The 14,074-nt window shown below is 40.9% G+C and overlaps 2 protein-coding genes and 1 long non-coding RNA gene across 3 annotated transcripts; 1 reads left to right on the top strand and 2 right to left on the bottom strand.

Moving 5' to 3' along the window:
- Nucleotides 1-636: 636 nt before the first annotated feature.
- Nucleotides 637-6,970, bottom strand: LOC104456523 (oleoyl-acyl carrier protein thioesterase 1, chloroplastic). Its single transcript, XM_010071327.3, has 7 exons — nucleotides 6,320-6,970; nucleotides 4,046-4,179; nucleotides 3,828-3,941; nucleotides 3,023-3,118; nucleotides 1,934-2,021; nucleotides 1,787-1,855; nucleotides 637-1,180 (listed from the first exon to the last, which is right to left on the bottom strand). Exons 1-7 carry the CDS (start codon nucleotides 6,653-6,655, stop codon nucleotides 905-907), a joined length of 1,113 nt encoding a protein of 370 aa, XP_010069629.2. The 5' UTR covers nucleotides 6,656-6,970; the 3' UTR covers nucleotides 637-904.
- Nucleotides 6,971-7,970: 1,000 nt separating this feature from the next.
- Nucleotides 7,971-10,786, bottom strand: LOC104456521. Its single transcript, XR_727334.3, has 2 exons — nucleotides 9,967-10,786; nucleotides 7,971-9,330 (listed from the first exon to the last, which is right to left on the bottom strand). It is a non-coding gene; the product is annotated as an uncharacterized LOC104456521 (long non-coding RNA).
- Nucleotides 10,787-12,942: 2,156 nt separating this feature from the next.
- Nucleotides 12,943-13,737, top strand: LOC104416310. The gene has a single exon (XM_010027716.2). The coding sequence runs from the start codon at nucleotides 12,943-12,945 to the stop codon at nucleotides 13,735-13,737; it is 795 nt and encodes a 264-aa protein (XP_010026018.2).
- The last annotated feature ends 337 nt before the right edge of the window (nucleotides 13,738-14,074 follow it).

Genomic DNA, 14,074 nt, shown 5'->3' with positions numbered 1-14,074 from the left:
GCACCAACTTGATCAAGTTTGTCTAGAGGGGAGATAGGAAATTTTTTTTTTTTTTTGTGGACATGCCTTCTCATAATAAAATATAAAAAAATATGCTACGACATGCACCAACTTGATCAAGTTTGTCTAGAGGCGTGATGTATTATTACATACATTCATCTTACAATTAGAAGAAAAACATGGCAACCATTTCGCAATTTGAATCATTCTTTACCCAAGTATAGTTATGTATCTTCTCCTTTTGCGTAATAACACATTCCTCATCTGTGAAGTCGAAAATAGGACGCTTTCTATCCTCAAAATGTCGTACAACCAACAACATAGTTTCATCTAGAATTCGGCATTTTATTTTCACTAATTAAAATCTATCTCCTCAGTCACTATTCGACTCGTACCAGGCCCAATGCCTCCATTGTAACTCCGTAAGTCATCCAAAACAAGACTACACAAGATATGAACATGAACATGATTAAGATACATTATTTTTATCTTTAAGACGAACATTATTTTTATCTTTAAGACGACCATGTCCTCAATTCAGTCGAACGCTTTCCACAAGCAGTGACATTTCAAATAAAAAAAACTCAATATTTCAGCATGCGTTTCTTTACCGTGTGAAAACAGAACACCAAGAGCTACCTCTAATAATTCTCCTCTTAAATAAAAAAGAACAAACCTTATGCTCACAGCAAGATAGGTTACAAACTCGGATAAGCATAGCAGAGTACACTAGCAGAGTACACATATCTTTCTCTCGTTTTTTTCTTGGCACAACAATCAGAGTTTTCCATGCAGAAGGAAAACTACAAGCAAGCAATAGCGAGATTTGGCGGCGCAGTAAATCCTCATGAGGAATGACAAATACAAAATACAAATGGTCTTTTTATGTGCAATCAAAAACGAGTTACCTCATAGGCTTCTTTCTCCACCGGGTGCGGCCACGGTTTATTTCTAGGCCGTCACCAGAGAACCTGAGTAGGTGGAGAAACTGGCGATAATCTTCTGTGGCCGGATACACAGCCGATCCATTGGTTCCATTGAGCTGCGAGATGGCCTCCAAGTTCTCATCTGGTTCATGACTGCTGAGCGAATCGACAACATTGTCATGCTGACACTCACGCCTGTAATCCAGCGTGATTGTCTGCAGTTCGTAGGAGTCAATAATTTCTTGAGGCATGCTCTGTCATAATGACAACATAGAAAGCATTTCAGAAAAAGGCTGATTGCAGGATTTACAGAACATGAGAGACGGCTTGAGGAACATTTCAACAAAAACTGCTGATTTCTTCATCTCTACAAGTTAGTGGGACAAGAAAAACTTCTGAAGACAGAGTCAGTAACGGTTCTTGCTATGTGAGGCCGAACACAAAGTATGACCCAAATACATGCTTGGACCTAGATAAGCCAAAGCCTCTATCCTTGTTCTTCTTCCATGACACCTTTTGGCAAATTACAGGAAAGCAGCACAAAAACAGAATGTTTCTGACAAAATTTTGTGGCCCACATGGTGACACCAGGAACAAAGAAAAAGCTATTCTCACAGGAAAGGCAAGCCTTAGTAAAACTGTGAGCCTATCACTTCAACTTCCCAAAGCGGCAGATATGACGATGAGGAACCCGACCCAGATGCAGATCAAAACGATTTAATTCTCAACACGACTTCTCTTGAAAGCCAGATTGGTACAGCAAAACAAAGGCAATTAGAAGAAGAAACTTGACTCAGACACATTAGAAGTATTAGCCATGTCCAGCGTAATGGATATGAAGGAAGGCCTGCAACCGTTACCTCCAGAACCCATCCGATGTAGGTGACGTTGTTGACATGTTGGTTCATGTCCAGATCAACTCGTCTAGGCTGTGGTTGTGGGGAGCACAATAATTAATGAACAGACATGAAAAAATCTGGGCAACTCAGATGGGTTAATCAACTTACAACAAGCCCCAGCCTCGAATATTGAGCAGGGTCTTCCAACTTAGCTATTTTTTTTAAGCTGCCATTGTTCTCCTCTGGGAACGCTAGTCTGCAAATCAAATAAACAGGAGCCTTAATGTGTACGTCAAGGAATATTCAGTAAAAATGAGATATTTACAGTTAGTAAATGTGCATTAGGTATTTTAAACAAGGTAACCAGGGTTAGGGTATTAAGTAAGTTAGCTCTCCATGCTATTTAAGCTATGTAATCTTTGTTAGTGAAAATATAGAACTTTGTGTTTGTGTCTCCCTCACTTCATTAGCGATCCACCCCAGAATTGAAGGAAAGCATCCACCATTGCCGTATATTAGATACAATAACAAAATCTCCATCAAACAAAGTTGCAGTGACTCAGGGGCATAATTACATAGGCCAAACATGTGGCTTACATTTTGTTATGCAGAGTCATTTCGTTTTCATATTGTATTTATATTCCCAGATTTTGGGAGGAAAGAAAGGCCAAGTGATTTTGGAATCTGGTCAATCATTGGTAATTCTGAGGTATGTCTCCAGACAAGCGAGAATCTCGAGCATATAATTATATTTTACACAACCCCAGTTAATTATTACTTTTAGAATTAAGAAAAATTCTGAAGATCCTTGGCTAGGTATTACAATGCCACTATTATAGTCCCAGGCATCCATAAGGCGCGATGCTGTGCTTCTGCAAATTCGTAATGACACCACTTTTCGAGATTGGTCCACAGTCCACAGAACTAGCACAGTAGACGACTTCCGGCATGTTCATTGAATTTGGAGAAACTTCTGACTAATGAGGTGAGTCAAAACACCAACCAACTAGCAAATTTTTCACACATCCATGCACATACATTGTTTTTATCACTCCTGCACCTACATTATCACCTAATCTGGGTATCACTTTAGCAAGGCAAAAGGCCCCTTTCTGATATAACCTCCTTCGTCAAATATACTGAGATTGAATTGCATGCTGCAGTTTCTAGTGTGATCATACTCAAATTCAAGAGATGCATGATAGATTATACTCAACAAAGATGATGTTTATGCCTATGATATGAACACAAATGTACCTTGATTCTCGTGGACAGAAAATCAGATACTCATCACGAACATCATCGTTGACCTTCTGAAGTCTTCTAGTTTCCTGATTCATCATGACCCACTTGCTGAGAAATCAGACGGTTGAACCGGTCAGCAAATCAAAACCAAAAAAGTACCCACAGTATGCATTTTTCACTTTTGTTGCAGGGGAAATTTATTTCATAAGGAGCTTATATAAGGTAGAGCTTCAAAATCTAATAAAGGAAAAATATGCCTATAAACAAATATTCTCGCACTTACATATCCCATATACATGTCTGTAAATTTAGAGAAGAATTTATAAACCTATGGCTCACCCAAGAAAACCCCAAGATTCTGCTTGAAGTTTTAGAGAAGAATTTATAAACCTATGGCTCACCCAAGAAACCCCAAGATAGCATCAGACAGAGAGGAACGCCAATACTTCTGTCAAAGATACAGTTCCTTGATGCTAATCTCAAAAGTATCCTGAATATGAATGTCTTAAACACATAGATATAGAACAATGCAGAACTGATGCAATGTTGCTTCTGCAGCCCCACGGTAATTGACAACAAGCTAATTGATCACTACAAAAAGCCTTTGCCAAGCAGGAGAAATAATATTATCTCCACCATCTGATGGCATTCACTCCATTCGTAAAAGGAAACGGAATACGAAAAACCAGTTCAACTCTTCCTGGACGTGGCAGGTAACTTAGGGCAACGGACATGAGTGAGCAGCATCCCTAATACCAGCTCACACTTCAAAGATCCCTAATACCAGCTCGCACTTCAAAGAAATGAACAAATTTACCTAGTAGCTCTTCCAATAACTTGACCATTTGCATAGTCCTTCAGTATCCAGTCTCGTCTAGTTCCGATCCTGCCTTCTCCATGAAACCACGTCTCTATTTCCACCACATCACTCCTGACACAAATGACATACTACTATCAGGGCATGAATAACAATCCTAAACCCAATGTGCAAGTCATTTAATGTTGGATGTGGAATATAAAAGTAGCCAAACTCACCAAGCTGGGTATTTGTATATTTCAATATGCATACGGGCAGTTACCCATATGAGATTCATTTTCCGCATCGTAGAGGTCGTCGCAAATCCATCAGTCGAAAATCCAAGACTCTGAACTTGATTACACGCAACCTCCTGCAATGCAGATATCATTCAGTTTGACCAGAAATCCTTGCTGCAATTGCAACTTGAGACAATTCTTTCCAAATAGAGAAAAACAAAATTTTCCTACTGCCATAAATGAGCCTATCAATCTATCCAAAGATTGGATCAACACGTTTCGTCGAAAGAAGAAACGATGATTAAAATGAGAATTAGCAAATCCATGAGGGGTAGTCAATATCATTCAACCAAATCCTAAACCCAGTGACAAGCAATCATGTAGAAACTCTGATCCAGGAGATGGCAGACGAGACATAAATAAAGACCAACTGTTCTATTACTGTATTTCTCAAAATCCAAAAGTTATAAGCAATTCGCAGCAGTAATTAAAGATTTGCTACAGTTAGCCCAAGGTACATGCTTGTTTGTTTGGGGAGAAGAACACTAAGATCGTCAAAATTTTCATACCGTGGTTATTTTAGTGCAAAAACATTTTTTTGGCTCACTTGCCATATTGGAATAAAATTGCTCATTTAAGTACCACTTTCAGCCAAAAGTCCTATATGGAAAATTTTGAATTTTTTTTAACGTTTTTATTTATTTTTAATTTTCCTTTTTTTGGGTTTCTTCCTTCAGGCCGGAGAGGGTCACTGGTGACCCTCGCTGGCTGCGAAACCCTCACCTAGATTGGGTGAGGGCCGCCTTGATCTTGGTCGCAAAGGCCCTGCCTAAGGCCGTTGAAGCCTTGCCTGTAGTCGGCGAGGTCGTGATGCCCTTGCCAACTCTAGGCGGCGTCGTCTATGAAGTCCGTGCTTCCGTGTCGTGTCCGACACGTGTCGGACACGTCGACACGGTCGGACACGTCGTCAACGCGTGTCGGAAAATCCGACACGCGGTCAACTTTTATCGACACGCGTCGACACGCGTGTCCGGAAGACTGATGGAGGGTGGAGGCGAGGGAGCAGAGGTCGCGAGCGCCGGCGAGACGGAGCAGAGGCCGCGAGCGCCGGCGAGACAAAGCCACGAACGGACCACCGCGACGGCGAGAGACGGCTAGAGAAAGAGCCGAACAGAGAGAAAGAAGAGAGAAGGCAAACTCCCGCCGGCGAGACGAAGCCACGAACGGACCACCGCGACGGCGAGAGACGGCCAGAGAGACGTGAGGGCCGCCACTGTTGCGATCGATCGGCGACGAGAGGAAGAGGAGAGGAGGGAAGGGGGTCGTGCGGCGCGGCAAGGAGGATAGGAAAAGGAGGGCTCGGCGGTTCGCTAGGGTTTTTCATAAAGAAATCAAAAAAAATAAGAAAGGAGGTCTGATGGCGTGAGAGGGTGGGAAGTGACAGCTCACCTGTCACTGTCAAGTGGGAGAGGGAAAAAGTAAAATAAACGTGGGGGTGGAGGGAAAAGGACGAACGAAAGAAGGGCTGAATTTTGGGGATTGTTTTGTAACCGGAAAATTAAATAAATGAAATTAAATAAATGATTTCGAAAAATAAAAATATTAAATTTTGAATAATGATAAATTTTTAGTTTCATCGATAACTTTTGTTAAAATTAAAAAAATATTTCGCATTAATTATGAATATATCTTTTAAATTTCAAATGAATTGATTTGTTAATATTATTAGTATAAATTTATTATAATCTCTTTTTTAATTAATTATTTATTTATAAATTTGAATCAAATTAATTAAAAATAAAAATATTCATTTAATATACAACGTATCGTAACGTGTCGGAATTCTCTATTTTTTAGAAATGACGTGTCGACGTGTCGATCGGTCTTCTACATAGGCGTCGTCCCGTGCACCGAGTGAGGCCGGATAGCCTTGCTTAGGGCCTACATGGCTGAGGGTGAGGTGGCCCGGCTTTCATGGCCGGTGAAAAAAAAAAAGAAGAAGAAAAAAATGAATAATAAATAAAATTATTTAAAAATTAAAAAGAAGTAAGTCACGAAAGAACTTAAAAATTATACTAAATATATTTTTATTTCAAGAATAGAATTTATGCAATTATGAAAGTTCAAAAATTAGTACAAATGTTTCAAAAATAGAATGATTATCCAAGGAACTCTTACTATCCAGAACCCTTACATAGACCAATCTCACTCAAAATCTCATCTTTGCCCAAAACCCATTAAGAGAAAATCAATTCGAGACCCGATCGTAAAAACCTGCAACAGATTGGCCATGGTCTCGACGGTGGCCGTCTTGTTGATCCCCACCTCATAGGACCTCACCAGGAACCTCTCCTTGTACGACAGCCCGTCCTCGGTCAAGCCGCCCAACCTGAGCCGGTCGACCAAGCTGCCCGACCAGGGCTCGACCAGGCCCGACCCGTCGGAGACGACCGCCAAGGTCGGGGCTTTGCTCGCCGGATAGCAAGAGACGACGGCGGCGGCGGCGGCCCTCCGCCCGGAAGGGAGGAGCCCGGGCTTTGGCGCGTGGAGGAATCTGCATGGGGCCAGGGCTTTGACATGGTCCGTGGCGTTCCAGGAGAACTTCAACATGTCGTGAGCGTGCGCGGGTGATGCGGAGAGGCTTCCTGCTGGTTTCCGAAGCGGCGAATTTCTTGGAGATGGAGATGGTGGATGCGAGGCGACGGTGGGATCGGCGGAGCTTTATGGGCCCGGACGGCGATGTGTCGATGGGAACGAGGACGTGGACTGTAAATATAATCCATCGCGGAGATAGCCGGCATTCTGACCTTGGATTCCGACGTATTTCGCGACGCGACGCGACAGCGACACCGGAACTGTCGAAGCTTTCGTGTCTGAACGCCGATGTAGGACTCGATGCTTTCTAGACAGATTTTCTGTCGTGCCCCTAGATTTGAACGTAAATTACACAAGTTGCCACTCCCCTAGTTGACTTTTTTGCATTTCGCGTCCCATTGGCAAATTCTCGTAAAGTACTTTGGTAAATCTATTTGACTTGAAACAATTCAATTTTCAAGGGATCCATCCTACATTACTCGAAGATAACCGATATATTATGACTATAAAAAAACTTTAACCTATTACTTAGTCAAAATTCTTAAATACTCGTTAGCATTATCATTTTTTGCTAACTATTTTTTTCTGATGTGTGTGTCCTTCCTTGGTAATCATTTTTTTATCCAAATTAATGATAGACGCAATTTATTCATTTTTTTCTTTTGCCCCTCTTCCCATTCACAGGATTTCATTTTATGTGGTTCAGGGTTTGTTTAAGCATCCCTAAAATTGTGAGATAGGAGATGGACACTCATCTTATGCGTGAAAAACTATTGATAGGGTTGATAAATTTATCATAATTATTGGTAACTTAGTAGAGACCTATCTCATATTTCATATCAAGTCTCAAGTCATATTGATTTGTTAAACCACATAGTGCAGCTCTTCAAATTTATCGATATTTATCACCTCCAGTTGAGATAAAATCACAATCGTATTGTCATTGTCAAATTTCACAATCGTATTGTCATTGTCTAATTTGTATCGAACTTGTGTGTTTCTTAATTGGACTGGATGCATACCTTACTTTTCTTGACATCTGATTGGCTTAATTGCAATTGACTTAATTGATTTCGTAACGACTTCTAAGACTATATGCACAATTGAGAATTCTAGGAATATATTCTTTTTCCTTCATATTGTGGGCATTCATGAAAATTTTCCCACACTGTAGTTCTATTGATAATAAAGTTCGTATCTTTTGCGGTTTTTGTTGTTTCAACTGTATGTTTGAGGATGGCCAAATATAACGTTACATTTTAAGGTTACTTTCCATTATCTCGACTCTTAATCTTAGTCATGTGACAAATAGAAAGAAATTAGGCTTGAATTATCTATAAACGAGTATTTTATTGACCTCTACGTTATGACACATCCAACCGCAGTAAAGCTTAAAAAAGAGAGTATAAAATTGAGAGAAGTTAAGGGTAGATTTCAACAAACGGTTCAAAGAGAGTGACCAAGCATAGGAAGACATGACCAACGATGTTGTAACTCGTTCTCTCACTACCAACTTCAGTTGTCGCACTTCCTGAAAGCGAGCACTGTCAAGGGTTTGCTGTGTCCTCATGCCAAATCCCTGAGCACCCAGGAGAGTTACTTGCGGTTGCCGTCTTCAGGCGGAGAAAGAAGACATGCTCATGGTCATGGCGGAGAAACCTGAACGTCTCTTGAACTCGGAGTGACGTACTATGGTGAGAGGCATGCTGCACAGGCAAACTCAATATGCTGAAAGGCGGAAAAAGAGAGGCTTTCCGTTTTTCTTCTGATCCAACAAATTACAAGAGAACTAAGAAAACATCAGTAGTGAGAGGACACCTCCAGCCAAAAATGATGTCATAAATTCACAGTTGCATCATCTCGGAAAACAATTCATCCACGGAGACAATGCCATCATTGTGAAATTATTGCAGGAATTCAGTGCTAAGAGATGTATAAAGATTGAAATTTTGCTATCAGACGGGATAGCAAGATTATTTCAATATCCCATCAAAGTGGAATTCAAAGCCCATGCGCAATATATCCCAATCATCATCTAGCCAGCTTGCTCAAAGAGGAATCAGACACTTCTTACTTGTACACAATGCACAGTATTTAACCAACGCTGCGAGGGGAAAAAAGATTGTGAATGTCCAGCGCTTAGGAAGCCTAAATGCAAAATTAGAACTCACATGATCATAAACTTTAGCGAGGGACATCAAAGTTTTCACGACCTTAACCACACAATGCCCTCATAGATCTCCTTCTCAGTGCTCACATGGCCCCGATGAAGTTTAAAGTAGACTAATTTTCAACCTCTGACCTTGATTGTTGACTATGAAGATTGCAAAACTGACCCTGAAGGAAGAAAACTAGCAACTGCTACTTGCAAAAAAGCTTTAGTAGTAAACCAAATCCACAGGATGAGAAGAGGCGACAACAGAAGGCATCTCGGGCTAAACAAAAATCATGACATTTTCAAAATCTTAATTCATATACGCTAGGCAGCTGCTCACGCAGAGATAAATGAGTGCATTTCATGTAAATGAAAGACGATGGCATGTACCTATCAAAGCACGAGCATATTTCCCATCCATCTGATGATTAAGGAAAATGCAAGGTGGTCACTATGAGTGTCGAGGACATATATTGGGAGAGCAGGTAAACGTGTTTTTGATATTTTCTCTGACCAAGCCAGTCAGCCAGCCATTCTGTACAAGATAAAAAAGAACAGCATTTTGGGAAGAGAAACCAAGAAACAAAAGATTGAAGTATGGACTAACTAAAAATAGATGAATTTTTTCATGAAAAGAGAAACTCATACAGGTAACTTTAACAAAACGAAATTACCCGTCTAGTACCGCAAAAAAAAAAAAAAAAAAAAAAAAAAAAAAAAAAAAAACTAAAAATCATCCATCACAAACAATGAGATGTTTCAAAAGTTGCTAACGGGGAGATACGCTGAGAAAGATTGACAGATTTTTGCCATCAGCAGGGACAAATTATAAGAATATTTCATTATTCCATCCTTATGGAACTCAAAGCCCATGCGCAATATCCCAATCATCATCTGGCAGGGTGCTGAAAGAGAGAACTGCTTTTGTTGTTTCTCCTGTAAATCTAGTTAAGTACACTGTACTGACTCAAAATCATCACCGAATAGCAAAACAAACCCTGAGTAACAACAAATTGAGGACACGATTTATAAAATTTCAAGCAACAAGTATCCAACTTCGAATATATTCCACCCAAAAAACTTGGTTGTCCTTGAGAATCTATTTCATCCCAACAATACATTCTCAAGCAGCGTTTGATCAATATAGCTAGAGGCAAATAAGAGAACGAACCAGAAAGGAGTCCAATGCTGCACAAATTTAAATGAGCACGCCAAACCTCCCATTTCTAGTGACCAAATAAAAGCTCCTACGCGGAACTCCAAGTATCTCCTACTTCAGCATTGTCATTCACAGATTTGGCAGGGTATATTATGTTACCAAAAGGAGGAAACAAATGGAACAAGACATTGTCCCCATGAAGACAGAAGACGCATCGATATATACAAGCAAATGTCCATCAACCTCTTTGAAATCCTCTGAATGCAAGGAATAAGACATCAAGAGGATTGACTGCATACAAAGATGGATGATTTCGTATTGCACAGATATGAGCTCCTCAGGCTTCAATCAAATAGCCTGGGAAGCCTTCGATATGTGCGTTTCTTCTTCAACTAGCGACATCACAAGAATTCACCACCATCAGCATCAGAAAGACCACACAAGGCTCGCTCGTTAACTACAACTAGCGAGATCCCAAGAAGTAGAATGAGAGAACCCATCGCAGGAATCGGACAGAGACCACCTACGTTCGACACTTAGCTAGGAGTTATCAACTAAAAGACACAACCCCACCAGTAAACCAAACGATTCAATCCCACAGGCAAACTAAAAATCGAAACTTTGAGAGAGATGGTCAAATGCCCGAACATGCAAGATCCCCCGGAACGTTCAGATCCGAACCCACATATGAAGACCCAATCAATGTGGAATCCCGAGTTCAGACATCGTTCACCGGTCGCGGGGAATCCTGCGAGGCGACGGCACGACCGCTACCGACGGAGCGAGCTCTTCGCGGATTGGCGGCGCCCGGGGATTCCGAGCTGGGGCTCGCTTCTTTCTTTATATCCTTTCGGGTCGAAATGGAAAACGTCGGGTTTGGTATGCGGTGGTATCCATCATCCGTGGGCCGTAATCGACACCCTCGGCCCGATCCAGGTTTATTGAAATTAAATTAGATGCACGATTGGACTCTCACGGTCTCAACTAAAAATTATTGTTAAAAACAATGGATTTGTCATTGCTGGACAATGTATTGAAATTTTTTCTTATTATATAGTAAATTTGTTCATGACATTTTATCTTTGTGGGGCTAAAAATGGTGCCAAATTCAAGGGGCTAAGATGTAGACAAATAACTCTATCATTACATTATATTTGATACTTACGCATGAGGAAGTAAATCGATGTATTACAATTTCTGAAGTTCTTTAACAAGGATTTAGGGCCGTAGATCTATTGAAGGTGTACTTCAGCAAGGGCCCATGCGCGGCATTAATCCTGTGTATTTGGAAAACTTCAGAGAATTTTGACTTGGTTTGCTTAAGATGAGACTCGTTAGGGAATGCCTATCCTATCGTGCTCCTCACCTTTTGCCTAGTAGGATTGAAATCAATCAAGGTTCTCATCACATAGGCCATAACCATAGTTAATTACCTCTCGACATGTGAGAAACACAATCCATTAATTCCATACATGTGGATTGCCATATAGCGTATGAATATCCTCTTTGGCTACATTTGCTCGCCCAAATTCGGATGGGAATAAGATAGGATAAGATGGAATTAGAAATCCTTCAAATATTCTCTGAGTAGAAAAAAATCCTTCAAAATCTTTGAAAATCTCACTTGCTCACAGAGGTGATATTTTCCAAATCTAGGGCAACATTTTGTTAACGTAATCTTGCACGGCCAAGATCCTCCTTTGAAATCTTCCGATTGTTAGCATATTTAAGCGAAGGACGAGATTGGACGTCAGAGCATCACGGCAAAGTCAAGTGACCACTGTTTAGGACCAACATATGAATGCCCAAAATTTTGTGCGTTTTGTTTTTTTTCTTCTTTTTCAAAGATGATTTTTCGAGTCAATTTATTGATTTCGATCGTTCATCGATGGTAGCCAATTCAGTTCGACAGTCGTCACAAGACAATCAGCTGGACGACAATGATGATTGGCGTTGGTCGGAGACAATGACGACTAGAAGAGTGATAGACTCTTTTGGCGGTAGTCCTTGCATGGCGGTTGGCGAAGCTAGACTCCATCGCTCCAATGTTCGAAGGAAATTGTTATGTTTGTTTATAAAACTTTTTTATCCAATCCTAGTCCATCCTACCTCCTAATTCGGATTTCAGACTTCGCCAAACATTGGACATGATAATTTTTTCTTTTATCTTATTTGATCTCAAATCCGGACTACCAAACCTAGTCTTTATGTACACATCGTCTTACTTTGCCTATGGGTTTACCATTTTGTTTGGACATCCTAACAGCCACCGCACTCATATCTGCGGACGGTGCAACGCGGGAACTCCACCACCCAGCCATGCGCCCATGGCACAGCTAGCGGTGTTCTCAGACCATGATGCATAGGAGGGTATTTTTATCTTCCCATATGATATCGATCGGGTATGTCATTCTCATACACAAGGTCATAAAATATCGAAAATATGCTACAACATGCACCGATTTGATCAAATGTCTAGAGGCATGATGTATAATTATATACATTCATCTTACAATTATTGTGAAACATGTAGGCGGCGATTGGGTGGTAGAGAGGTGCTATTCTACTTTATAGGCCACGACCTCACCACATAGGCTCATGTGAAACTAGAAAATATTCTGATTCTTTTTTCAGAGGTTGATTCAGCACTTGATAAAAAAAAAAACACACACACACACACACACACATGAATTTCTGAAATGTCTGAGACCCGCATGTCGTGCACTAAAAAAATTAAGGAAAAATGAAATCTCTAGGTCTGCTTCTTTCATACTTAACCCTCGTTTGGACTTTCATTCTGTCACCTTCTATACATTTGCTGCTTCACCTGCTTTTCATCTGACCTCATCCCTCTCCCTCATCGCTCTTCCTACCTTCTCTCCCCAACTTGTCCCTTTCCACGACTTTCTTGCAAGTCCAACGGAATCTGAATCCAAACTGGGTCTCATTTATGCAGCATCTCGCGTTTCGAAGAAGCTGAGACTGGACATGGTCCGTGAGGAGTTTGAAGTGCACCAGTTTCTGCTTGGAGTTTCCCATTGGCAGTCAGCCGAGAGTAATGCAGGAGTACCCGAAATGCCAGTTGACGAGTTCTTCATTCATAATGATGGCGATGATGTCGAAGAGGATGACCATGATGGTGTTGGTGCATTTGACAATTTGAAGGAAGAATTGCAGAATAAAATTTTCCAGGAAAAGGAAACGAAGTGGCCACCTAATATTTTCAGCATGGAATCCGGAGAAGTCGACCCACCTGCCCCAGATTTCAAGAAAGCTTATCGACGAGAAAACCCAAGGTTGGAAATAGAATCCAATGCGTCATCTGGCAATGAAAAAATTGTTGCTGGAAACATTGAAGGGAAGATATCCCAGGAGAACGGGAGTTTCCAAGCGATGCCCTCGAATCTCTGGAATTTCAGGTCAGCAACGAGGAAGGAAAAGGAATGGAGGAGAACGTTGGCGTGTAAGCTCTATGAGGAGCGGTACGGCAATGAGGATGATAATGAAGAAGGGATGGATCGGTTGTGGGAGCGTTACGAGGACGAATCAAACCAAAAGAGCAGCGAGACAAAGTCAGGGAAGGAAAGAAAATGGACAGGCGACTATGAAGACGATGGTGAAGTTGGAGTGAGCGAAGAATTGTGTTGCTTGGAGGCAATTAAGTTATCAGCGGGGAAGGTGAATAATCTGGGACTAGCGAGGCCCAATTTGGTCAGGATTTCCAGGGCCATCAAAGGGATTCGGAGGTTGCATCAGGTGGCTACGCATAGCAAGAAGAACTGAACTCAAATTTTGGCACCGAACAATTTTTCTGTGTAAGAAAAAGCAAACATCAAACGATTGATTTAATGTAATTCACTGTCAATAATAATGTCGCTGTGGCTCAATCATCTGTCCTGTTCTCCTCTCTCTCTCTCTTCAGCAATAGGCATTCTACATTTTCCAATTAAAGACTCTTGTATCTTCTTGAGAGAACTCATCTAAATCAAAATAGACAGTGGAGTTGTGAAATCAGTGAAACAGTCTATATTTACCAAGAGAAGATGAAATCATATTTTTCCAGTAATTATATCTTATCTCAAATTCAAACAGAGTCCTCTTCATAATCATTGCACTAATC

This window comes from Eucalyptus grandis, chromosome 8, assembly GCF_016545825.1.
Source record: "Eucalyptus grandis isolate ANBG69807.140 chromosome 8, ASM1654582v1, whole genome shotgun sequence".
In the NCBI taxonomy this organism is placed as follows: domain Eukaryota; kingdom Viridiplantae; phylum Streptophyta; class Magnoliopsida; order Myrtales; family Myrtaceae; genus Eucalyptus; species Eucalyptus grandis.
The sequence above is the reverse complement of the archived record's forward strand: the minus strand, read 5'-3'. Positions and strand labels throughout refer to the sequence as shown.

Coding starts and splice junctions, on each gene's coding strand:
- LOC104456523 (XM_010071327.3), bottom strand. CDS start 6,655: ATGTTGAAGTTCTCCTGGAACGCCACGGACCATGTCAAAGCCCTGGCC. Junction 4,180..6,319: donor CCATGGCCAATCTGTTGCAG/GTTTTTACGATC, acceptor TCTGCATTGCAG/GAGGTTGCGTGTAATCAAGT. Junction 3,119..3,827: donor GTTATTGGAAGAGCTACTAG/GTAAATTTGTTC, acceptor CTGATTTCTCAG/CAAGTGGGTCATGATGAATC.
- LOC104416310 (XM_010027716.2), top strand. CDS start 12,943: ATGGTCCGTGAGGAGTTTGAAGTGCACCAGTTTCTGCTTGGAGTTTCC.